This window comes from Harpegnathos saltator, unplaced genomic scaffold, assembly GCF_003227715.2.
Source record: "Harpegnathos saltator strain DR-91 unplaced genomic scaffold, Hsal_v8.6 scaffold19, whole genome shotgun sequence".
NCBI lineage: Eukaryota > Metazoa > Arthropoda > Insecta > Hymenoptera > Formicidae > Harpegnathos > Harpegnathos saltator.
Window position 1 is genome coordinate 262,848 of NW_020229972.1, and position 27,226 is coordinate 290,073.

The window sequence follows — 27,226 nt, forward strand, 5'->3', positions numbered from 1 at the left end:
CGCGGCTTGTCCTCGTCATCTACGGGAGTTCCAGGAGAAGAGGGCGTTTCGTAAACGCGGGATGGTCTTCAAGCGGCGACTCGCATCGCCGGATAGGTACATGTCGAGTGTCTCGTCCTGTGCGTCCTGATGGATCTTGCAGGCAAGGCCCGGCATTTGGTTATCTTGCCAATTTGTGGGCTTTATCGCGTTGAAAAGCCGTCAGTGTGAGAAAACGCATCTCGAAGGGTCTTTGTCGCGAGATGTGCCTTGGAAAATCACGCGCTCTTCTTGCCAATTAGTACTCCCCATCCCGGGGGCGTCCTGCGAAACTACCCCCGGTGCTACATTGTTCGGCCGCCGCGAAGTCGGAGCTGAAACGTCACGGTGTGAGTCTGAAGCCCGAGATCGAAGCAGCGGGCGACAATCCGACGCTTTGATTTTCCCGTGATAATCCCACCGTGCTGATGTTTAACATGAGAGTCCCTGCGATGAATTGTTCGCACTGAAAGTCCGGTCGGAAAACTGCGCGCAATTCGGAATTTAAAGAGGAGTCCGGCGAGTCCTTCGCACTGACCAATGACGACGGGTTCAATTAAGCTCCGTTAAGCTCGCATCAAACTACCAACTCTTAGCGGCGACCAATCACAGCGAGCCAGGCGCTGATGGGCGGAAAAACACGTCGCACACGATATTCTGCGAAAATTTCTTGTTCATGTTGCGTATATTAGGCTGGCTCTACTAGTGAGTTTTAAGCCGTAGGAAATTGACTAATCGCAATTGGTTATTCTTCTCATATTCGACTGTGGTTGATCGTTCTCCTCAATACTTGTAGAGCTTATAAGCCTTATGGGTTTTCTACGATATCGTATACTTTGCGAGAATCCGAGCCTTGGAATCGAAAGGCGAGGCCGGCCGCAATCCAGTCGGCGTCTCACCGTGATTGATCCGCTAAGAGTCGCCGGTCGGCCCCCGCGAGAGTCCTCGGTAGTCCGATAGACCGGCTTGGGGCGCGTATGACTCGCCGGCACGGTTGGCTCTCGTCGCGCTCGGGCTGTATAATTGCATTTCAACGTGTGTGCGCGCTTCGAGCCCGTCAGGATAAAGTCCACTCGCTCGATATAGCACAGTCGTTGAACGCGAGTGTGTCCTAAGGGCGACGAGGGTTGCGTTTAGCGAGCACGCGCGCGCGCTTCGGGCTGCGGGTTTTCGTCCTCTCTCTTTGACGAGACCGCTCAGCTTTGGCGTCCCGAAAGAGGAGTAAGAGAACGGTCGGCCGAGTGCTCGGAGAAAGAGAGAGAGAGAGAGAGAGAGAGAATGTCACTCTTTTGAGATTTTCCCCCCGATGCCACGTACTCTCCTTCATCCCCTCTGTGCTCCTTTTACGTCGCGAGAAGTTGATACGAGCGCACAGAGGAAGACTGTTCACCTTGTCGCGATTTGAAAAAAGAAAAAAAGATAAAGAGATAGGACGCTCTTCTTTTATCACGATACTCTTAATTAACTTCCGCAAACTTGAAAATTATTTCTCGTCGGACACGCTTCACTCGTGATATCGCCTTGTGCGAGTCGCGCTGACAGAGAGAGACAGAGAGAAAGAGAGAGAGAGAGAGAGAGAGGAGGGAGGGAGAAGAGGAAGAGATAAATCGAGATTTCTTCCTCATCGAGTCTCGACGCGAATCGGCGCGTCGCGAGGTCGCCGGTTGCGGCTGAAGGTCACCGGTTCGCGTCGAAATTCTCACCCGGCCGGGCGATCACGCTCGAGCAGCGCTCGGCTTCGACTTCCACGAGCGCTGCCACGCGCTCCGTTTCTTGCCGGCTGACTTCGCTCGGCATTCGCGGAGGAGAGTGGTAATCAGCTGGTGCCGAGCGCGCGTTGCAGCCGTGAATTAGCGTGGCAACCGAGCTGGCGCGAGAGCACCAGCACCTACATTGCCGTCGGTGCACAGATCGCGAGGAGAAGGCGCGACCGGAAGTATTCCATTCGACGGGACGCATGCGGCAGTGTCTGAGCGATTTGAAGGAGCGAGACAGGTGAAGCTTTCGACGAGGGAAGACGACGAGAAGAGGAAGAGCGCGAGAAGAGAGTCGACGTGGAGGAGACACACGTGAGGAGCGACTAGGAAGGAAAGAGAGGAAAGGAGAGGTGTCTCTCGGCGGCCGCACGCGACCTTTGGCTCTCGGTCTACGCAAACGGAGGATATACCCCTCTAAGGACAACGTGATTGATATCGCGGAGGGATTCGCTATAGCGCGCGCGAATCAGGAAGCCGCCGCGGCAGCTCCGCGGAAACGACGAGCAAGTGCAGCAGCAGTGTCGCCGACCGGAAGTTTCAGCGCCGCTCGAAAGGGGAAAGGGTCAAAGGGCATCGAGTCATCCACGAGGACCTTACTACGACGACGACGACGACGACGGTGACGACTCTCCGTTCACGGCCGCGTTTCTTTCTTTCTTCGTCCCGCTCGCCCGTTCGTCTTCGCTCGGTCGTCGTCATTTTGTCGCGCCGGAAGCGTGCACTTGCTGCAGCGCTCGCGTCCGCTTCAGGGTCGTAACTTTTGATCCGTCTCGCGCGTGAAGGAAGAGCTTCTCTTTCTCTCGTCTAGTCTCGCTCTCTCGCTGTCGCGAGAGCGTGGTTGAGTCTCCGCATCAGCGAGAGCAGTCCTCGCTCCTGTCTTGACCTTCCTCCCGTTTGATCACTCTCTTTCTTGGCCCTCCTCCTCCTCCTCCTCCTCCTTCTCTTCCGCCTCGTCCTCTCTTCCTAGCTCCCCTCCGCTTTCCGTCCGTCTTCTTCTTCTTCGTCGTCTCCCTTTTGCTCCCGCTTTCGTTTGTCAGGGGCGTCGTCTCTTCTCGTCGTAGTCTTCGTCTTCGTTGCAGCGGACATGGGCGGATGTACTTCGAAGGATACCACGTCGGGCGACGAGTACGTATCCGTGAGAAAGTCTCTCTCTCTCTCTCCCCCCCCTCTCCCCCTCTATGTCTTTCGCATGATGTGAGAAGCGTACCTTTTTTTCTACCTCTTCGTTCCCCCCTCTATTCCCCGCATCATATTGTACATATTGGGCATATCATCATCGATACACTCGATATGTATGAAGTATATTCTTCATTTTGTCGCACTGTGCAGTGCGAACTGCTGACGCGGTTCAACCGGGATCTCGGAGATACAGTTGATTTTTTTTTTTTTACACTCCGAGCTGAGACACAGCGCGCTATGTGTTTGTTGTGCCGTCACAGCGCGAGCTGTCCCGATTGATCTCTCGTTCTTTTCTTTTTCCCCCCTCACTTTTCCCGACCTCTCCGTCTCGCTTGATCTAACGAAAAACTTGTGCCAGGCTGCTCCGTGTCTCGGGCTTATGACGGCCGGATGAGACTTTTACGACATATTCGGATGTGAGAGAGATAGCGCTTCGTTTCGTAGCGAACCGATCCGTCCGCCTGTCGGCTCTACCGCCTTCTATCTCCGCATGTTCACACGCACGTAGAGAGGATTTCGCATGTGCTGAGAGCTGTGCCTCTCTTCCGTCTCTGTCTCTCGTCCGGCTCGAATCGACGATTCGTCAGTGACGAGCGACAATCGGCGCGTACCTAATTGCTGCCTCTCACGACACGCGCGATGGGCGGCGTATGCGCGTCGCTGGGTATATGCGAGTCGGACGACACCAAGGTCGACGACGACGTGTACGTATCTCCGTACGATGTCCTCTTGACACTAGGATGCACTCCGAAAAACTGCGACAAAAGGTGCATTTGTCCCTTGAATTGTTGCGCGTCCGAGTATCCTCGCTCCTTGGATCAACATTCTCGTTGATCGTAAAAGATCGATCCAGCGTGAAACCGGAAGAGATCGTTCAGAAATTCGACTCAGGCTGGCCATTAAATAATTTTAGTCCAGAGTGTAGAAATTTTGTGTTATAATACATCTAAAAAAATTTATACGATCTCAGAATCTGCAAAATTGATTTAGATTCGATTTAACCGTTACTTTCTTTCTTGTATAATTCAAATCCGAAATATAAAAATCCCATATTAAGATAAGATCGGAAAGTTTGTACGTTTGATTAGCTTTAATTGCCAAAGATTAATCTCTCGTAGTCAAGAAAATTAATTTCATATAGCTGTGGTAACGAAATAATCTGAATCTGTGAAATGCGAAAATATTGCGTACAAGGAATTGTATGTACGGAAATTCTTACGTAATATTTGAATATTTCAATTTAATTTGGCTCGATTGATTTAAAAGTTCTTCCGAGAGAAAATGAAAGTGTCAATCGAACAGTGCATCCTAGAGTTAACAGGTAGACAAACGCACAGCACCGAAAGCCTTTGCACGAGGCACATGTGCAGCATCGAAAAAATAATTCTGTACCTTGGAAGAGCGAAAGGTTCGAGTCGCACTTCTTCGTTTACAAAAATCACAAAATTCTCCGATATCATTTTAATATCCTTTCGTCGCTGAAATAAAAAACGTAATTACCCGTCAACGTAACTGACGCGTTATTAGTACGTATCATTCTGTAAGTTACAAATTTGAAAAATTATACAATTGAGAACCGGAAAAGCGAATCACATTTGGTTCTCTCACCTAGAGATGGAAATGACTTAACCTTTTTTTTTTTTCTTTTGTAAATGACGATAAATCACCGGTAATTTTGGATTGTTCGGTAAAATGGTAATTTAAAAAAAAATTATAGAAACGAAAGAATTTTTATATAAAGCTCTAGAGGAAGGGGACTTCTACATAAGTAAAAGCTTCCGCTAACACACTAAAGGGAAAATTAAAAGTATTTTTATTATAATTTTCACAAAAAAAGAAAATTTAATGTGTGTCTGAACTTGCATTTTTATGGGAAGCAAGAAAGAAAAAAACGGAAACACATTTAACGCATTACATTAGAAATTATAAATTACTTTGTTTAAGTATGTAATAATGCAACTCCAACGGAAAAAAAAGTAAAACGTCATTCCATCTTTATTCTAGCTAATTAAATGTAAACTTGAACATAAAAATAGAATAGACTAATAGCACTGATATTTATCTGTTCTGTATAAATAATTGTATAAAAATAGTGGTTTAATAATGCCTATGGACGAAACTATAAGGAAAAAACGGGTTTTATAATATCACATAACACGATAAATCACAATTTTACCATAGTAAGTAATTTTTAAATCTGACGGTAATTTTCCATCTCTACTCTCGCCCATATATATGGTACAGAATTAAAACAAATATTCTATAATAAAGCAATGTTGCATCGCCGGAGAGAGCGTAAAAAAAGAAAAAGATCGGCAGAAACACTTGTCGCCGCAAGGAAAGATCATTCTAAGTTGAAACAATGACGACGATGATGAGAACAACGTCCTTAGTCAAGTTTAATCCTGACTGTTCGGATCAACACGGGGGGCAGATGTTCCCTCGAGTACCTCGCACTCGCAATTAAGTACCTCACGAACTTTTAATTAAGTACCTCACGAAAGAACGCAATTGCAGCTGGCTCTCTTGAAACACACGTTCCTGCGGGGTAGTGTGCCCTTTCGTTTAATGTTGTTCGTATCTTTGTGTATTCGCATCTTGAATGTTTTGCACACGTTTGCAGAGGGTTGGGAAAATTGCTCTTTAAATAATTCGTTATCCGTTGGAACGAGTAACTTGTTTTACTGTTATCCATTGTGAAAAATTTATTTATTTAATTAGGAGAATCATCTTTTTTTAGTGTAATAAATTAATAATCTAAATAAGGGAAATTGTAAGAAAAAAGCATGAAAAATTATTGAAATAAGGAAAGATGTAAGAAAACAAAATCTTTTATAGCACAAGGTTATAAATTCGAGACATTCGACTCTTAAAATGGCTGATAAAGAGAGATGATGATTCATATTATTATCGTTACTCAAGAAGCAACGAATCGTTAGAACTTCTGATACATTTTGCAATAAATTCTGGAAATTTCTACAATACATTTCTACCTGTTCCATCATATGTGTACAAGGTATAGTGATAAAAATAATATCTATTTGTTACTAAAATGAAAACCAACTGAAAATACAGTTGCACTACTGTTACTATTGTTGAAGAAAAAGAAGGAAAGAAACTCCATTACCAGACTGTTATTGAAAAATGTAACGTGCAATGACGATCAATGGCAATAATGTCACAAGTAACGCTTTACTTCCCAATCCTAGTTCTGCATACAAGGTGTTCCACAATTCTCACGGCCTCATATAATAATTCTAGCGAAGAGATACAAGCGATCGGGAAAAAGTGAGTTTCTTCGCAAACTTCGGGCGAGCAAATAGATAACAAAGTCATTTCCTTTAATTAACCTTCGATAAGTGAACTTTAATCCTTTGTGTGGCAGTGGTAAATATACTTACCTTTTTCTCTTTTATTTTCATGATATACTGTTAACAGTTTAATGAAAATAAGTATGATCCTACATTTTTCTGATGTGCTAATACTTGCTTTACATGTCTCCTATTTTTATATTTGATGTACATTTTTAATTATTTATAAATAAAGCTGAAAAAAGTGATTAAAGAAAGTTTAACTTCTTAGAACCTATTATGTAAAATTACAGTCTGAAAATTTTATATTGAATATTCTTCACGTGCTAAGATACAATATATATTTTTCCCAGAATTTTTCGTGCACTAGTTTTCTTATAAACTAATTATTTGGACGAATTTTGTAAATCTGACACGAAATTCGTAATTAACGATCTGAAAAATCTCTATATCGTGTACCTGATTTACATTTATTCAGACTTACACTAATTTATTCTTCTATAGGGCAGTCATATTGAATGTGTCATTTTATATCTTTAAAATCTGACTTTAGATTTGTAATCAGCAACCTACAAAACATAAAAATGCAAAATTTCACAGAAATTCGTCAAGTAAAAAAAAATGCCACACAAATGGGTTAATAGAATTTTAATACTACTTAACTGTACATATATTATATAAAGATATGTTGAAAATTGAAAAGTCGCCGTATAAATGATAATCTTCGAAAATTTATTTTTAAGTTTGTCCAGGCGACCTCCCGGTAAAGCGAAGACCGCGAGCTCTGGGACATCCTGTATAATAAACTTGTGTACAAGCTGAATTGAATTTCAAGATGAAAAGTAACTCCGAGTTATTCACCTGATCAATTTTTCATTCTTATTACAGTAAAAAGAGCAACAATATGGTGGACGCAGCTGTTTTGGACAAACTGGAGTCTGGCTTCGCCAAGCTGGCTGAATCCGACAGCAAGTCGCTGTTGAAGAAACATCTGACGAAGGAGATATTTGATCAGCTGAAGACACGCAAGACGTCGTTCGGCTCCACGTTGCTTGACGTGATCCAGTCCGGCCTGGAGAACCACGACTCCGGCGTGGGCATTTACGCACCCGACGCCGAGGCTTACACAATCTTTGCTGAACTTTTCGACCCGATTATCGATGACTACCACGGCGGCTTTAAAAAAACCGACAAGCATCCGCCCAAGGACTTCGGCGACGTTGACTCCTTCGGCAACCTTGATCCTACTGTAAGTATCAGCGACTTTCTTTGAACGTCGGTAAATCAGTGTATTAAAACGAAATAATTATTTATGAATTTAATTACTCAGCCTTGTGCTCTGTAACTGTATCAATGTCACCTTTTCGATATCTCTTTGTGAATGTAGGTTTGTTCACATCCTAGTTAGATCTAAGCATTTGGCTATCGTTTCGCTCTTCAGGTATGCTCTCTTGAGATTGTAATTCATCATACAGAGTGGCTTAAAAGTTAATTATCATTTCCAATTTCCTAGAGTTCTGATAGAGTCTGCAGAAAGAGTTCCAAATAAATATTGACTATAAACGAAATTATAGGACGTATAAATTTGCCACGGCTGTATTGAGTCTAGATTAATTTTCTTAATTTTTCAAGATTAGTTTTTTTATAATTGAGATTAATCAGATGTACAAATTTTATATTTTAATACGAGCTTTTCATATTGCAGATTTAGATTATGCAATTACTGGTTGAATAAAATATAAACTAATGTTCTCGATTATGAATGCTTTTGAATAAATAACCGACTTTTGGATCTCTCTCTCTCTCTCTCTCTCTCTCTCTCTCTCTCTCTCTCTCTCTCCTCTCTCTCTCTCTCCTCTCTCTCTCTCCTCTCTCTCTCTCCTCTCTCTCTCTCTCCTCTCTCTCTCCTCTCTCCTCTCTCTCTCTCCTCTCTCTCTCTCTCTCTCTCTCTCCTCTCTCTCTCCTCTCTCTCTCCTCTCTCTCTCTCCTCTCTCTCTCTCCTCTCTCTCTCTCTCTCTCTCTCTACACATATATATATATATAACTCTTGATGATATTAAATACTTCTGTGAATAAAGAATATCGTAATTATCACAGGATAACAATATTAATCATCGCCGTCTAAAGATGAATTTTTCTTGGTGTGTTATCGTTTTAATAATCTATCATTTTCCAGGGCGAATATATCGTCTCGACTCGAGTAAGATGCGGCCGCTCTTTAGACGGATATCCGTTCAACCCATGTCTGACCGAGGCGCAGTACAAGGAGATGGAAGAGAAGGTATCCAGCACGCTGTCCGGCTTGGGCGGCGAGCTGAAGGGTACCTTTTACCCACTCACCGGCATGAGCAAGGAAGTACAGCAAAAGCTGATTGACGACCACTTCCTCTTCAAGGAGGGTGATCGTTTCCTGCAGACTGCCAATGCCTGCCGCTTCTGGCCAACCGGGCGCGGAATTTTCCACAACGACGACAAGACCTTCTTGGTGTGGTGCAACGAAGAGGATCATCTCCGTATCATCTCCATGCAGATGGGCGGTGATCTCGGTCAGGTAATGAGAACACAGCTATCATCTTAATTCGGGTTTAGTTAATGTTTAAGGCTCCTGGTATCTTGTCGTCGGTCATCCTAGATATTGTAACATCAGGAGTCAGAGAATTCACAAATGTATGTCAAAATTCTTACGTTGAAATCAAAAGATATGCTCATAAAGATACTTGCGATGACTTGAGTAGACTTGTAAAATACTTTGGAGGTTTTCTCCTTGTATGAAAGATCAATAAATCACCATTATGCAACGTAAAACATCACGTTATGTAATGTTGCATAATCTATTTTTTAAGTACCTAATTTTGCCAAGTTATTTAATCGTTCTTGCTATTTAGCTAAGGCGAAATACGAGATTGTCGAAATGTCCATTCATTATTTTACAAATCTTTGCCGAATCGTTTATGTCATTTTATCGATACATCTTTTTATCTCAATGTGCCTTATAAAATTTCTCATGTATCTATTCCCTCATATCTGAAGTCGTCATCTGAAGGTGCAATTTGCTGTGGACACTTCAAAATATTTTATCCACACGATAATGTCATTGATTCGCGCATATAAAAGGACATTTCGAAACGATACGAGGCGTCCAATAGGTTGCACCTTTTGCGAGCTATCGCGACGAAACGGGAGCCTCATTAATTAATCATCCGCTGACCTTCCTATGTGTTTCCACCAGGTATACCGTCGTCTGGTGACTGCCGTGAACGAGATAGAGAAACGGCTGCCATTTTCCCACAACGATCGCTTCGGCTTCCTCACGTTCTGCCCGACGAATTTGGGCACGACAGTCCGTGCATCCGTGCACATCAAAGTGCCGAAGCTCGCTGCCAACAAGGCCAAGCTCGAAGAGGTCGCGGCCAAGTACAATCTCCAGGTGCGCGGCACTCGCGGTGAGCACACTGAGGCCGAGGGCGGAATCTACGACATCTCCAACAAGCGGCGCCTCGGTCTCACCGAGTACCAGGCTGTGAAAGAGATGAACGACGGTATCGCTGAGCTCATCAAGCTCGAGGCCAGCCTCTAAGCAACACCATGTCGCCCGTCCCCAATCCACTACCTCCCTTGAAAATCCCCTCTGCTCCCTCCTTCGTCCCCGACATGTATTATTATTCGTTTCCTAAAAACAGAAAAAAAGCATTAGCCTCGTCGTCTCGGACGTCACATGTCTGTCTATTTGTGTGTGTGTGAGAGAGAGAGAGAGAGTGTGTGTGACGTCATGTTCGAAACATACGCCCTCCCTAGAACCGCGCGCGAAAATAACTGAAGACTGTTCGGGTCTTTCAGGCGTGAGAGAAAGGAGAGAAAGTAGTTTGTTATTATCGCACTGTATCTTTGAATAATTTTTTTTATCAGTTTCGTTCTGTTCGTTTTTTTACTATTCTTTTTCTTCGTTTTTTGTTTCCCTTCCCCTTCTCTTTTTCCCTCGGTAATTCTTACGAACACGTTTCCAGGGGTAAAAATGTGTTCCTTCGCTCTCGTTTCGTTTTCTCTTTTCTTTCCCTTCTTACGTCTTATGTCGTTATGCGTTTACCCACGTTAGTTAGTCGGAAAGAATAGTCGTACGTTCAACATGTGTAGTGCTCTAACACTTTAGTCCTCACGAAATTCGTCGCGCTTGTCTATTAGATGAGAGATTATAAAGAGAGAGAGAGAGAGAGAGAGAGAGAGAGAGAGAGAGAGAGAGAGAGAGAGAGAGAGAGAACACGGAGGACTAACAAAGTCGTTACTCGAACGGTTCATTTGCGACGATGACGATTACTACCACAACTACCAGGTCTATTACGATGACGATAACAACGACGAAAGAAATGAAGAAGAAGAACAGAAGAAGACGGTCGTTGATCGAGAGGATTGCGAGGCAGAGCAGGCGGATTCGTAGCTTGCGATCTTTTTACGGAACCGAGCGGGGGTCGAGAGCGCGGTTTTTCGGCGCTCGACGGCGGTTTTCTAGTCCGGTGAGAACGGTGTGTGGAGAGCAACGATTCAGCATTTTTTCATTCTCTTTTTTACTGTGTGACGAGAGGCCATGAGAGAGGAACATCTGCGACGGATATAATACGACGCGCACTACTACTACTACTATTACACACGCAGAAAAAAACGTTCAAGGCAGAGTTTAAAAGCTACTGCGACGATATATTAGAGACAGCATGTACCACAGCCGGTTCGACAAACCAAATGTACGAGAAAATACAAGTATCGAGACACGAATAAAAAGACATACACACATTATGTATATCGTAGCCTCTGCGACTCATTTCGCCCTGCCCGATTTATTCTGTTGGAGATCATTCAGTTCGAATTCATGTTGCGCTACGAAAAAGCACGCTCTATATGCGACCGGGATTTTATAAGATTGCCGCGAATACTTCATCCGTGTGAATCGATGACAGACGTAAAATAGAAAAAAATTTGTATTCTGAATTTTAAATAATGCTGCTCGAATGAGAACCTTCAACAATATTGAGCATTAATGAATTGAAATTTGAGTTGACTAAAATGATGAAAATTTAATATCGAGAAAATTGTGATTACATCTCTCTCCAATGATTGGTTTTAGACCTTTTTGACTATTTTGATTTGATTGATTATATGTTGGTTGGTAATTTCATCGATTAAATTATTCACAATTATAAATATGAAAATTGATTAAATTTGATTACAGATTTGCTTATTGTTTACCCAATTATGATTCTTATCGACTAATACTAAACTCTAACCTTTGAAAACACCGGCAGTTCACAGCGAATTTTTGTTCTGAGCGCACATATATGCCATAAATTACGGTGAATGTCTCACGCTGAGCCCAAAATCGTTTTTTAATTAGTTTACACAAGAGATTCATTTTGGATGCAGAATACGTTGCAAGATTTGTCAACGAAAAATGTTGCATCTTTCAACCAGCTGTATATACTTCACAAATTTGCCGTCTTCACGTCTTATTTGACAACAAAAAGAAAAATCTGTCAATATATTAGGCCATTAAGTATGAAATGTCTGATTTCGAATTAAAAGTTTGGTTTATTGTATCTCAAACTAGAAATAATACCATTAATCAAAGTATGCGCTTAAATTATCGATAGTTTTGCCATCTCAATAGTAACTTATTTATGCCAGCAATGAAGAAGCCTGAAGAGCGGATGACGATGAAATCGCGGAAGGTGTTTACCACAACTTGTTGAGAATTGAATATTTTCCCTTGCAAGAAGTGGCCCAGTGCCTAGAAGAAGTCGTAGTCAGTTAGTGCAAGTTCTGACAAATACGGTAGATGACGGAGTTTCCAAGTCTAGCTTCTGTTGTTTGAGCAATGTTGTTTATGCAACATACGGTCGTGCGTTGTCTTGCAAGAAGATTGTCTCTATTGATCAACCTCGGCTGATTAATCGCAAGCATGCTCATCACTTCGTCCAGTTACAGTAGACATCCGCTGTAATCGATTCAATAAGTTTTATGAAGTTGTAGTGGATAATACCAGCGCTGGACCATCAAACAGACACCATTAGCCTTCTTTTGCGAATATTCGGTTTCGGACTATGTTTCAGCACTTCATCTATATGCAACAATTGCGCCGAACGTTTGCGATTGTCGAAAAGAATCTATTTTTCATCACACGGAGCAATACGATGTAAAAATGATTCGCCTTTATATCGTGATAATAAAGAAAAGCAAGTTTCGAGACGATTTCTCTTCTGATGCTCGTTTAATTCATGCGGAACCTATCTATCCACCTTCCTTACTTTGCCGATTTGTTTAAAATGATTCAATATTATTGAAATAATAACGTTAAATCTTGCTGCTAATTCACACGTAGTTTGGGACGTATCCACTTCCACTACAACTTCCAACTCATCATTATTCACCTTGGTCTCGGATCGCCTACGTGGCTCATTTCCAAGATTAAAATCGCCAGAACGAAACTTCTCAAATCATCGATGTACTATGCGTTCACTAGTCATATCTTCGCCAAACACTTCGTTGATATTTCGAGTTGTCTGCGCTGCATTGGTTCCACGACAGAACTCGTATTCGAAAATAACACGAACTTTTGACTTATCCATGGTTACATAAAAATTGCTATAACAAAAACAACTCGAAAGATAATTACGACCCAAAACATGAATTTGAAAAGTGATGATGTACCTACGAAAAAAAAACCAAGAACTGTAAAAGTGAAATGTCCGAAATATCGACTGTCGAACTTAGTACTTAAGGAAATCGGACATTTAACGACCTTTTATTAGATGTACAACTTTGCTTCCGCCGTTTTTTTTTTCCGAAATTCGAGGCTTTATTGTAAAAAACTGGTTATATATTTATGATTCAAAGTATTGTCCATCGCTGGCCACTACTTTCTCCCATCTTTCGAGCAGCGTACGAATCCCGCGTTGAAAAAACTGGTCATCTTTTGAAGCGATCCACGAATCGATCCAATTTTTTACTTCTTCATAAGACCGGAAGTGCTGGTCAACCAGGCCGTGTGCCATTGATCGAAACAAGTGATAGTCAGAGGGAGCAACGTCTGGAGAATACGGCGGGTGGGGTAGGACTTCCCATTTCAACGTTTCCAAGTATGTCTTGACCACTTTCGCAACATGGGGTCGAGCATTATCATGCTGCAAAATCACTTTATCGTGTCTCTCGTTGTATTACAGTCGTTTGTCTTTCAATGCTCGACTCAAACGCATTAATTGCGTTCGATAACGATCGCCTGTGATTGTTTCAGTCAGCTTTAACAGCTCATGATACACTACTCTGAGCTGGTCCCACCAAATACAGAACATAACCTTGGAGCCGTGAATATTCGGTTTGGCCGTCGACGTGGAAGCATGGCACGGGAGATGCCCATGATTTTCTGCGCTTGGGGTTATCGTAATGGACCCATTTTTCGTCCACAGTCACAATGCGATGCAGAAATCCCTTCCGTCTTTGCTTTTCAAGCAACTGTTCACAAGCAAACAAACGCCGTTCATTCTCTCGGTTTCAACTCGTACGGCACCCAATTTCTTTGCTCCTGAATCATTCCCATGTCTTTGAGGCGTTTTGAAATTGCTTGTTGAGTCACTCCCAATGATCGTGCCAATTCTTCTTGACTTTGACATGAGTCTTCATTAAGTATTGTCTCCAATTCTGCATCTTAGAAAACCTTCTCTCTTCCACCGCTATGCCGGTCTTCGACGTGAAAATCACCGTTCTTGAAGCGTTGAAACCACTCACGACACGTTCTTTCACTAATAGCGGCCTCACCATAAGTATTTGAGAGCATTCGATGAGTCGCAGCCGCAGATTTCTTCATATTGAAGCAGAAAATTAAAACCTCCCGCAAATGACGAGAATTTGGCTCGTAAACTGACATTTTCAATTGAGAATAACTTTATGATGCAGACACAAATCGACTAATGTTTCTATGGGGTTATGTTGACAGATGCCCAAGTTTATTGCATGACGTTTATGATCTATTTATTTCGACCACTACTTACTGTTAAAGCCATCTATAGGAAAACGGCGGAAGCAAAGTTGTACACCTAATATATGTATATGTATTGCGTAAAACACATATATTAGATGTGTGAATTAATTCGGTCCGTTTTTTCTTCCAAAAAAATACTTTAGTATGAAAAAACATGAAAAAGTACACTAATCAAAATATTTGCCATCGCTTGCTATTATTTTTTCCCATCTGTCTGGCAGTTGTTGCATTCCGTGACGGAAAAACGACTCGTCCTTCAAAGCGATCTATTCATTGAGCCATTTCTCTATTTCTTCATAATTGTTGAAGCGCTGGTCCGAAAGCCCGTGTGCCATCGATCTGAACAAGTGATAATCGGATGGAGCAATGTCTGGTGAATACGGCGGATGAGGTAAAACGTCCTAGCCAAGTGCTTCCAAGGTGGCCTTCACAATCTTTCCAACATATGGCCGAGTGTTATCGTGCTGGAAGATCACTTTATCTCTTTGCATATTCCGGCCACTTATTCTTCAATGCGTTGTTTAAACGGATCAATTGTTATTAGTAAAGTTCGGCAATAATGATTTGGCTCTGTTTTAATAGTTTATAATATACTACACCCTTCTGGCCTCACTATATACAGAGCATTACTTTCTTGCCGTGAATATATTCCGCTTTGGTATCGATGTGGATGGTTGTTCTGGGTCGCCAATGGATTTCCTTCGTTTGGGATTATCGAAATATATCCACTTTTCGTCTCCAGTCACAATACGATGCAAAAAACCTTTTCTTTTTTGCCTGGCAAGCAAGATTTCAGACATGGCTTTTCGCTTCTCGATGTCTCTTTTTTCAATTCTTTCGTATGGCCAGGGTTGGGAAGTAACGCGTTACTTGTAACGCCGTTACTGATATCGTTACTTTTTTGAGTAACGATTAGGTAACGCCGTTACTTTTTGGTGTCAGTAACAAAAAAGTAACGGCGATACATTTTTTTTGTAACGAGTAACAAAACGTCCGTTACTTTAATCGTTACTTTTTAATTTTTATAAAATTAAACTTAATTGTATTTAATTTCTATGCATTTTTTGTTTTATGCTGAATTTAATGAGAATCAATAAAGATGGACTCACATATTGTCATCCATTGGCCGTAGCTATACAGAAAGGTTTAAAAGAAAGGTAAGTTGGTGTAATTTGGTTAATACATATGTTCATCAAACAACATTCATCTGATCAAAAAGAAAAATCAATATGTTTATATTTAATTTTATTGATTTAACTTTAGGTTTTGTACTACACTCGAAAAAGAATTGATAATTGCCAGCTGTTTGCATCCCAAATTGAGTTGGTTAGCTGAAGATAAGAAAACTTGCGCAAACGTATTTAGAAGATTTATAAGGAATTCCTTCAATTAAAAATTTTTTGTTGTCTGATAAGCACAATAATAACGATGACTTTTTAAATTTTAAATAGCAAACATCAAATGAGAAATCTGCCTATGATTAATGGCAAAGATTTTTAAAGTCAACAGGCACTAATGTCCAAATATTAAATTCATATCCACTAATTAAGAAACTATTCATTAAGTACAATACTTAATAACATAAAATAATAAAAATATTTAAATATATATGTATATATATATATTTCTAATCGTCTTATGTCCGATTTATATCTTGTCTTAGCACCTTTCTTATAATCCTGAATTTACAACAAAAAAAAGTAACGGAAAGTAACGAAATAAAATATCGTTACTTTCAAGTAACGGTAACGCGTTATTTTTTAAGATCAGTAACGAGTAACGGTAACGAGTTACTTTTTACCGAAAGTAATGGTAACGGTAACAAGTTACTTTTAAAAAGTAACTTTCCCAACCCTGCGTATGGCACCCATTTTTCTTGTTTGTAAATCTTTCCCATGGTTGTCAAACGCACAGAAATTGTTGGTCGATCAACATTCAACAATTGCGCGAGCTCATGTTGCGATTGACACGGATCTTCATCGATTAGTGCCTGCAATTCCTCGTCCTCGAACTTCTTCGGCTGACCTGGACAAGATTTGTCATGGACACTGAAATCATCACTTTTGAAACGTCGAAACCATTCTCTGCATGATTTATCGGTGGGAGCACTTTCACCATAAGCTTCTACGAGCATTCGATGAGCTTCAGCAGCTGTTTTCTTCAAATGAAAAAAGAGAATGAGAACTTCCCGGAAATGATGCTTTTTTGGCTCGAATTTCGACATTTTCGAGTCAGATAAACACGATGTTATTGTTACAAACCCAAACGTTTATCAACTGAATATTATTGCCAGATATCAAAACTAAAAAATAAAGCCTTTTGCAGACATTAGAGGTTAGAAAATTACATAGTACAGCAATTGACCGCCAGATGAACCGAATTAATTCACACACCTAATACATGGGTGCACATACGCTATAAAATATACAATTCTCTTGCATAATAAATCTCTCTTATATTAATATTTATATAACATGTAGGCTCTTGTCAGGATGAGCAAGTATACACTTTGAGCTTCGTAAAACGGTTTCTTTATTGTTTTCGCCCGCCTCGCAGCTCTTCTTCTCAATCTCTTTTCCTTCACTGCTCCACGCATGCCCGCGTGCCACGCCTTTTTACTTTTTTCACAGCGCCACGCATGCACGCACGCTCGCTCGGTAACGCGGGAAAACAAAAAAAACATCTCCGAACTACTGTTCGCCTACAAACATAATATATTTATACATTTTGACACACATGAGTCGTAATTCGTTTCTGGTAACATCTTGGGAAGATTGTATAGCGTTCTATATTATTTAGTCATTGGCTGACCGGACGGTCTGTCTATATTCGGAAGACAGCTCAAACACGCAAGAAGATAACAAAAGAAACAAGATATAAAGATATAAGATACATAAGATAATAGTCACGTTTCCGTTAAGATCGCCAATTAATATTTTGCGATTTGGGCAGACGGGGAAAGTAAAGTAATTTTTAGACAATAGAGAGCTTCGCGAGATCGAACTTACCGAATACAAAAGTCTCGATCACCCCTCTGCGATTGTAAACTTTGTGCTAGTTATCATTACATAAACGTATTAAAAAAATATAGTAAAATACTTTAAAACAACATATATACCGTATAAAGTGAGTATGTATAGAAACTATTAACGTTGAAGAAGTATTTAAGTTCTTAGTTACAATATTGGTTAATCCTACAGTTAAGACTCTTGATTCCTTGCTGCGGAACTTCTGATCGAAGACATCATAAGCGAGAAACATATACTCAAAATTCTTGCGTATTATTTCAAGATAAGAAAGATACTTGTATGAAGAAATACTTCAGGTCGCTAGAGCATACTTGTAAAACGTTCCGAACATTATGTTTCTTCTTTGATAATTAATCAACAAGCATAAAATGACTAATATATGGTTGGTCATACGAAATGATTGCGTGTGCGCATAATTAGGTCCCATATTACATTTTATAGCGTCGATCGACTATCAAAGCGTATAGCGTTTGATGTATTTTATAAATATGCTTTTGGAATCTGAAATATTTTTCCACACGCATATATAAATATCTTTTGAGATACTTATTTTATTTAAGATTTTTATTTTATTTATAAATGTGATACGGAAGAATTTCTCGCCTCTGATGTCACTGTCCAATATGGCCACGGCGAGAATATGTAGGGGCCTCAATGATTAGTAAAATTCTTGAATAGGCGCATTATCACATAGTTAATCGTATGACGTATTTAAATATCTGCTTTTTAAATGATTAAACACGCTTATCGCATAGCATACTTAAATATTTTTTTTTATAGTGCTTTTAAAGGCGCTTAAACTTGCGAATGTTCAATAGGATTCCCTGATATCAAAAGACACAAACTTCGACGGTAAGCTAGCAATCTGCATTAAACCCACTGCGATTCTCAAAATACATAAAGTCCTGAAAGAGAAAACGAAGATATTAAGATGATATTAGGATAGAGATTATTTAAAAAGCTAAAAATTAACATTGTTTAAAGAATCAAAAATTATTAAAGAATACTTAAAAAATTAATTGTAGTTAAAGAGATCAGAATGTTTCAGAGTCTTGGTTAATATTCATGCGTTGACGTGATACTTACTAATAAAAAACATGCTCCCAATAATACGGCTTTTATCTTCACGTCAAGGTCTTGCGGGAACTGTACGCCAAACTGATCGCAGTCTGTAAAGATCTCTCGACCGAAGCCGCTCCAGTGTTTCTGAATAACGCCGACATTGTGTTTTTCGTCCAAAGATTTCACCTGTAAAATATTCAGCGAATGACTCGTATTATCTTAATCCTTTATTACCCTGTTTCCTCCTTACTCTTAAAAATATTGACATAACAGGAAAACATCAAGTATTGACTAGACTATGGGATATACAGGGTGTCCCATTTAACCTGACAAATCGTAATATCTGGAAAACTACATGTCAGATAAAAAAAAGTGGGTAATGAAATTTGTTCATCTCGAAGGGGGACATCCAATGATATCAAACTCGACCTCCCACCCCACTCCCGGGGGGTGAGGGTGGGGGACAACTTTGAAATCTTAAATGGGAACCCTCATTTTTTATTGCAGATTCGGATTCTACGCCACAAAATACGTAAGTTTCGTCTGAAACTTTTTTTTGATTCGTGATAGATGGCGCTGTAATCGCAAAAAATTAAATTTTCTGCAATTCTCCAGAAATGATCATTGGATTGAAAAATAAAAAAATACCTGTTCAATATTTTTAAAAATATTTTTAAAAAACATAATAACAGTTATTCCCCCATCCCCTCGGGGTAGGGTGGGTGGTAACGTTCAAATCTCAAATGAGAACCCACATTTTTCATTGCAGAATTAGATTTTACGTGAAGTTTTTATGGAAACAATTTTTTTCATTCGTGATAGATAGCGTTGAATTTTTCCGAGAAACTACTTTTAGCGTTACCTAGGAACAACGACGAGGACGTAGTAGCTTTCTGTTCCCTTCGGGGTGCTTGTTTTAGGTGAGTCCACTCGCCTCTCACCATCGGGGGACTCACCTAAAACAAGCACCCCGATGGTAAGAGGCGAGGGGACTCATCTAAAACAAGCATCCCGATGGTGAGAGGCGAGGGGACTCACCTAAAACAAGCACCCCGATGGTGAGAGGTGAGGGGACTCACCTAAAACAAGCACCCCGAAGGGAACAGAAAGCTACTACGTCCTCGTGGTTATTCCTGAGTAACGCTAAAAGTAGTTTCTCGGAAAAATTCAACGCTATCTATCACGAATGAAAAAAATTGTTTCCATAAAAACTTCACGTAAAATCTAATTCTGCAATGAAAAATATGGGTTCTCATTTGAGATTTGAATGTTACCACCCACCCTACCCCGAGGGGATGAGGGGAATAACTGTTATTATGTTTTTTAAAAATATTTTTAAAAATATTGAACAGATATTTTTTTATTTTTTAATCCAATGATCATTTCTGGAGAATTGCAGAAAATTTAATTTTTTGCGATTACAGCGCCATCTATCACGAATCAAAAAAAAGTTTCGGACGAAACTTACGTATTTTGTGGCGTAGAATCCGAATCTGCAATAAAAAATGGGGGTTCCCATTTAAGATTTCAAAGTTGTCCCCCACCCTCACCCTCCGGGAGTGGGGTGGGAGGTCGAGTTTGATATCATTAGATGTCCCCCTTCGAGACGAACAAATTTCATTACCCACTTTTTTTTATCCGACATGTAGTTTTCCAGATATTACGATTTGTCAGGTGGGACACCTTGTATATGGTACATACAGGATGTATAAAAAGTATCGGGACAGTGAAATATCACAAAAACTAAGCATTTTAGAAAAAAAATGTTTCAAATAAAGATTGTAGGGTTTGTATTTACTGTATTTATGAGTTTGACCTTGGGTGGCGTCATCAAAGTCCTGACTTGTCCTGATAAGGTCATCTTGAATTTTTTAAATGGGACCCGCTATTTTTTATTGCATATTCTGGTAGCCCTTCTTCAGATCTTTCCAAAGCGCTATAATTTTTTCAACTTTGAGTAAGCTGTTTCGAAGTTATCGAGCTTTTTATGATAAGATGCCCAGCCAGCAGCTGGAGCAATTTTGTAATTTGTATTTCAAACACATGTAATATTAAAAAAAGTAATACTAATGTACTAAATTTATAACAGCATTAAAATTCACCTTCGAATCATTTCAAATCAATTGCAATGAATTTGACTTGAAATAGAACACATTACTTGTACATGATACGCGTTGTTTCATACGGAAAAGATAAGTGATTTTTCTTACTGATTTTTCTTTCTTTAATTGAATTATCGATTTTGTTATCTAATTAATACAAATTTCTGTTTATTGGATAAATCTTTTTGTTTCCTAACTTATTCGTTTCCTAACTTATTCGTTAGACTTTACTTTTTCTTTTAGAGATTAACATTAATCTCAAACGCTTTTATAAGGTCTTGGATGGCTGGATACTTCTTTGATCTTGCCTTGGCTGGCTGGACATCTTATCATAAAAAGCTTGATAATTTCGAAACGGCTTACTCAAAGTAGAAAAAATTATAGTACTTTGGAAAGATCTGAAGAAGAGCTACAAGAATATGCAATAAAAAATAGGAAGTCCCATTAAAAAAATTCAAGGTGACCTTGTCCTGATCTTGGCGATGCCACCCAAGGTCAAACTCATAATGTCAGTAAATAGATCTTTTGAAACTTTACAATATATAGGATAGGCCAAATTTCAAACGTAACAGGTCGAATATCTCGAAAACTAGATGATATCGAGATTCGAATTTTTTATTGCATTGTTTCAATACATTTTGATAAAAAAAAATAATTTTGTGGAAGCGTCAAGATATTAGGTCTGTGCATAAGTTCCTGGGGTTTTTTTGGCTACTTAGTTTATGTATTAGGTGTACAAATGAATAATCCAAATTATTTTAAGCAGTTATGAAATCAATTTTAAATTTAATAGATTTTCCCGCTCTTTTGTGATTATGCAATGTTGACAAACAGCTATTAAAAAGAACATATAGTTTGGTGAAAGGCCTAACATAACCTTCAAAAGTATTCAGTTCAGTACAGTCGAAAATGGCAACAGATAAGGTACATATCCGACACTGCATTCTTTACGAATTCCAACAAGGAAAAAATGCTGCAAGAGCGTGCGAATCGATTTGTTCCTTTCTCGGAGAAGGTGTTGTATCGTACGATGTGTGCGCATTTTGGTTTAAACGGTTTAAAAGCGGTAATTTCAGTCTAATCGACAAACAACGCCCTGGAGGCCCTCCGAAGTGTGATAATGATGATTTGGAACAACTGCTCACTGAGAATTCGGCACAAACACAAAAAGAGCTTGCAGAACAGTTGAGAGTAACGCAGCAAACGATTTCCAAACGCCTACATGAGGTGGGAAAGATCCAGAAAGAAGGATGGGTTCCGCATGAACTCACTGAAACCAACAAAAATCAACGAGTGGCAGCGTGTTTTTCTCTCCTCAATAAGCAGCGTCAAAAGTCTTTCTTGTGGAAAATCGTTACGGGCGATGAGAAATGGATACTCTATGACAATCCGAAACGCAGAAAGTCATGGGTAAATCCCGGCGAATCATCAAAATCGGTTGCAAAACCCAATCGCTTCGGAAAGAAGGTTCTTCTCTGCATTTGGTGGGATATCAAGGGCGTGCTTTATTATGAGTTGTTGGAACCGGGTGAAATAGTCATTGCGGACTGCTACCAACGTCAATTAATCTGCTTGAGTCAAGAATTAGAACGAAAACGCCCGTATAGTGGCAAAGGAGAACGTCCAGTGAAATTGTTGCATGACAACGCCAGGCCACACATTGCTTCCAATACAAAAGACACCATAATGAATCTTGGCTGGGACGTCTTGCAGCACGGCCGGCGTATTCACCAGACATTGCTCCATCCGATTATCACTTGTTCCGATCGATGCAACACGCCTTGTCCGATATGCACTTCCAATCAGTGGATGAGATCCGAAGATGGCTTGACGACTTTATCGTGTCCAAAGACGTAACATTTCTCCGAGATGGAATTCATCAGCTGCCTGAAAGATGGCTTAAAGTTATAGAAAGCAACGGCGAATAATTTGATTGAATAATTTAATTTACTTTCTTTTAAAATAAACCTTGAATGTAGCTGCAAACATTGGATTATTCATTTGTACACCTAATAAATTGAAAATTTATTTAAATAAATATGAACTGTTATATGTAAGCTTGAATTCAGGTTAACCAACAACACTAATATAAAACATAATCTAGTTGAAAAGTGTTCCGAATTGGAAAATCATATCGGCGGATCTGTGTGCTCATTAACATCGTCCAGAGGATTCTCACGGAGCGTGTGCTGGAGGCTGGTAACATCGAGTCACCGCTCGGGCAAATCACCCATGTTTACAAGCAAATTATTTGCTCGATCTTTGTCTTGCCGATTGGTATTGTCTCGGCGCGTTACACTATATCATTGTGTCGGTGACAATAACACTCTTTCCATCAGAAGAAACTTGCGACAGTCTAATGTCTCGTGACTAACGGCAAAACAATGTATTTACCGCCAAGATCTTTGTGTCAGCCAAACAACGATTTGTACAAATCTGCCAATCGGCTTGAGCCGCATCAGAGATATAAAATTATAAATATCACAGTCGATATCGTGATGATAGAGTTCAGTAGAATTCAGCTTTCTAACTCAATTCTCTCGAGTTCCGCTCGGCTACCGTCGAATCTCTACAATGCGTCGCCCCGGCGCATGATTACTTTCGCCGTCTTGTTATTGATATGCGACTTCATTGTCTGCGATCTGCAAGCTGCTGTACCGGGTCAAAGCACAATAAAACGCATCGGAATCGGAGACTCGAACAAGTTATTGCCCAGAGCACCGATCGGTCCTCTCCTTTGGCTGACTCCCGTCGGCTCCAGCCGCACTCGCTCTCGCGCCCAAGATCTGGGTGATCCCGGCGTTCAACGGGTTAACGATTCGGATTCAACCCGCAACAAAAAGTTTGTATATTCATATGACAGCGCTATTCAAATATAATCCCAGGAATTTATGCACAGATTTAATAAAATAAAAATCAAAATTTTTTTAAACAGAACTAATTGATCACCTATGTTTGTAGCACTTGTCATGATGAATTCAATGGCACATACCCAAGATGATTAGAGGTTAAATAGGGTAACTTAGGATATGATGGCCATCACCACTGCCCGGCACGAGAGGACACGGTGCAGCACACCCTGGCAGAATGCCAGGCGTGGGAAGGGCAGCGGCGTGTCCTCGTCCGGGCAGTGGGGTGCCAGGGGGAAGCCCTCTCGCTTCCGCACTTGCTAAAGGCAATGTGCGGGAGCGAGGAGATATGGGGAGCGGCGGCCTCCTTTTGTCGGGACGTCATGTCCCGCAAGGAGGCCGCCGAGTGGGAGCGCCGCCCACCCCGTCGCAAGGAGCAACGGAGGAGGCGGCGCTCCCCAGGGGAGGGGAGCGGACCTGAGGTGGCGCCAGCTGAGGACCGGCCTCCGATTCTTCGGAGGTGTCCTCGGTCGCCTCGGGCCCGTCTTCGACGAAGCGGGGGGAGTGGAGAGGAGGGTTAGATAACTCTCCACCCACAACGCGCGTCGGTGATAGAAGGGAGAAGAGGAGTGGGGCTTGGTTGGGGCCAGGCCTCACTCCCCTGCCCCCCTACATACCCAGTAAGGTAAGGGGGAAGGCGGGACGAGGAGGGGGGCGGCTGTCCCCTCTCCTATATTAAACCGGAAGGCCAACCCGGCCGGGGCACCGCGCCCGTGACTTCCAAAAGGGAGGGGCGCAGTACTTGGGCGTGGGGCTCCATGAGAGCCCTGGGGCCGGGGTGTCGGGGAGGGAATGCAGGCGTAGTTCCCCTGACTCTCCCCACTTCAGTCCGAGCGGTAGGCACCCCAGTGGGGTTTTAGCCGGTAGGAGTCCGGCATAACCCCCGCCCTTCCCAAAGGGGCGGGGGTATTCAAGATGGATTTCCCCACTGTTATAAAAAAAAAAAGGGTATGATGGCTATACGGAAAAAATGGCTATAAATTGTAATTTCCCCAATAATTGCAAAATAGTGTGTTTTTGTAGTCATTCTCAAAGATAATCGATATTTACAGTAGTTTATGTGCGTATATTACTCAAAATAATGATATTGTAAATATTATATCATGTTTTCATTTCCGACTGCCTTCAAAGTTTTTCATGTGTCCACTAAAAACTGCTATAACGTCGAATAAATTATAATTAAGTTGTCAGCATTAGATACACAACGAAGATATGTAAATTATATTGTAATTATTAATTTTTATTTTCGTTTTCATTATTTTTTTTATAAATACTATGACCATCTTCCCCTCATAGTTTGGATAAGATGACCCACTCTTTTCAGAGTAAGATGGCCAATGCTTATATTTTAATATTTTGATAATATAAAATTTCTATTAAATATTTTTCTTTAATTTCCATAGTATAACCTAACCTTAAACTTCAGTGAAGTAATGTGCCAAACACTATTAAAAAAAGCCAAATTAACATGTTTTTGCATTTAAAAACATTATGTATATATATAGGGTGTCTTATAACTAACCTGGCAGAGATCGTGGAGACATAGAGCGGGTTAAGACAAATATAAAAGTCCCATACCGTTTTGTGAGATTCGCAATAATTATTGAGTTATTAATGACAGAAATTAGAGGAATGAGCGCGCACCGAGACGTTATGGGAGGAGCATCTAGCCGCTCAGGCTAGAGAGCACTGCCCAGTCGACAAAGGAACTGTTGCCGGCGCGCGGCGAGAGGAAGGACGACGCGCCAATGTTTATGTCCTTACCTCGCCGCTCTTACATCCCGCCGCACCGCGTCTAAGCTCGCGCCGATATGGCCGCTGAATATTCGTGATTACAATTATGAGATTATTTTATGAGGTACCACAGATAGCTCATATTGAATTGTAAAGTTCAAGGTTCAAAAGTTCTTTGATCAAGGAAAACATCGAAAAGGAGAAAGCGATAGAGAGCGATGAGATCTACAGAGATTCTCATCGTTTTCTATCGCAATCTATCGTTTTGCTGCATCGGGTCCTAAAGAAATGATATCGCGTAAAGATAGAGTACGATGAACACTTTTCATCGTACTCTATTGTACTCTATCGTTAGGAGAATATTTAATTGTTAGAGTATGATAGAATTTGCGTAGAGACTCATCGTGTCCTATCGTTTTATTCAAGTCTACACGGAAAATATGTTTGGTTGAATGAACCCATTTTCTGACGAAATGAGAGAGAGAAAGAGAGAGAGAGAGAGAGAGAGAGAGAGAGAGAACTATTAAGAAATTTTGATTGAAAAAAGCACAATTTTGTTTAAGTTAACCATAAACCTTGATGAATTAGATTCAGTGTTAATATTTTCAGTTAATATTTCTCTGTATCGTTCATATTTCATTTGCAAGCTGTATCATGGACCAAACATTTTTACCATATATCATGCATAAATTGTTGTCTTATATCGTAATTCTTGTCAGTGGTATATTAATGACAGAAGGAACTGAAAGTTCTGTATCGTACAATTGCGAAAAGAGGACCATCGTTGTCAATGGTGCACCAACGATACTCGGCATAAAATTGATTCCTAGGTATAATCGCAATACAACGCAAATCCGAGTGTATTAATTTGACATGCATAAATGTATGATTGATTGACGCTTTCTTTACATGTTTCTTGTCGTCCTTGAAAATCTCGAAAACCTCTAGAAACCTATTTTTATCAAATTTGAAAATTTTAACATTGTCTTTACCTCCCAGGGCCGAACTATCACTTAAGTGGTGGTCTCCGTGATCAGTACTTTATTTACGATGAATATACGTATACAAAGTACTGATATAAAGTACTTTGATAGAAATATAAAGTATATTTTTATCGATTTTCTTCGGGGAATTTTGCATCTCAAAAGGCCCTCTAAAGGTTAATAACACAAGAAAGAAATAAACTTTATTAATAAATCTTCAATAAAAACAAAAAATCTTTAAAGGAAGAAGCGTTTTTCTCTTTAAAATATAAAACTCTATTAAAGTATGCAAAATGTTGTTCCCTTGCATCTATCGCTGAAAATCATTAAACATTCTTTATAATTCGTTCGTTAAAATTATTTAATACGCTTCGCGAATTCATTACATCATATTTTCCTTGATAGTTGAAGGATTAACATAGAAAATAACTGTAAAAAAGTTAAAGTCAACGTCTGATGTGTCCCGAAGTTTATTTGTAACTTTATTACTTCTTTGCTTAATTAAAATATTCTTTTTTTTCTTTTCTAAGTTCTCTGTTCTATTACTTGACCTCTAACCGCCTTGAACATGTGGTCATTGAATTCGTCGTGACTAGAGCTACAAATGTAGGTGCTCGAAAAATTAGAGTTTTATTTAAAAAAATAACTTGACTTTTATTTTATCTTGACGTCTCTATTCAAAATTAAAATATTTGTCTTTATCGAAATGTGTCTTCTTCGAAGCAATGCAACTTAAAAAGAAATATGCAGGGTCCCAAAAGTAACGGCCCTAATAACCCTAATAACCCTAATAACTCTTCAGTATTGAAGTTTCAAGGAAAATGATCTGAATAAAAGTTGTAAGGGATTTAAGTAAGCTACCTTATGATGACCTTCACTTCTATTTTCAAGTTTGAAAGTCAACTTGCATTTTTTAAATGGGAATCCTTATTTTTTATTACACTGTTTTTTTCTACTAGTTAATTTGAACAACTTTTGTCTAAAACATTTTTCCATTTGCCTAATATCAGGTGTAGTAAAAAGAAATCCATTATTTTTGCATGAAATTGAAGGCTTTAATTACCATAGTTAGAATGATCCGATTTAGGTCAAATATGCGCCGTTTTGTTCGATACTTGTTGC

At 40.2% G+C, this 27,226-nt stretch overlaps 2 protein-coding genes and 1 long non-coding RNA gene across 18 annotated transcripts in view; 1 reads left to right on the forward strand and 2 right to left on the reverse strand.

Annotated features, from left to right (window-relative positions):
* Positions 1 to 11,054, forward strand: part of Argk1 (Arginine kinase 1) — a 59,935-nt gene extending 48,881 nt beyond the window's left edge. For 2 of the 4 annotated variants that reach the window (XM_025297832.1, XM_025297831.1), the window contains exons 2-5: positions 1,929 to 2,900; positions 7,154 to 7,514; positions 8,442 to 8,816; positions 9,495 to 11,054. In XM_025297832.1, coding sequence (XP_025153617.1) covers positions 2,860 to 2,900; positions 7,154 to 7,514; positions 8,442 to 8,816; positions 9,495 to 9,842 — 1,125 coding nt within the window. In that variant the 5' untranslated portion in view covers positions 1,929 to 2,859 and the 3' untranslated portion in view covers positions 9,843 to 11,054. Of the gene's footprint in view, positions 1 to 1,682; positions 2,901 to 7,153; positions 7,515 to 8,441; positions 8,817 to 9,494 lie in introns of those variants that run through there. The other 2 variants (XM_011149430.3, XM_011149431.3) reach the window with 2 other exon arrangements.
* Positions 8,674 to 9,595, reverse strand: LOC112588322 (uncharacterized). Its single transcript, XR_003112756.1, has 2 exons — positions 9,474 to 9,595; positions 8,674 to 8,893 (listed from the first exon to the last, which is right to left on the reverse strand). It is a non-coding gene; the product is annotated as an uncharacterized LOC112588322 (long non-coding RNA).
* Positions 11,055 to 16,776: 5,722 nt separating the features above from the next.
* The window catches only part of LOC105188136 (phospholipid scramblase 2), a 134,624-nt gene continuing 124,174 nt past the window's right edge, over positions 16,777 to 27,226 (reverse strand). For 12 of the 13 annotated variants that reach the window (XM_025297852.1, XM_025297853.1, XM_025297851.1 and 9 more), the window contains 2 exons: positions 18,401 to 18,562; positions 16,780 to 18,219 (listed from right to left, as the gene is read on the reverse strand). In XM_025297852.1, coding sequence (XP_025153637.1) covers positions 18,172 to 18,219; positions 18,401 to 18,562 — 210 coding nt within the window. In that variant the 3' untranslated portion in view covers positions 16,780 to 18,171. Of the gene's footprint in view, positions 18,220 to 18,400; positions 18,563 to 27,226 lie in introns of all 13 variants that reach the window. The other variant, XM_025297856.1, reaches the window with a different exon arrangement.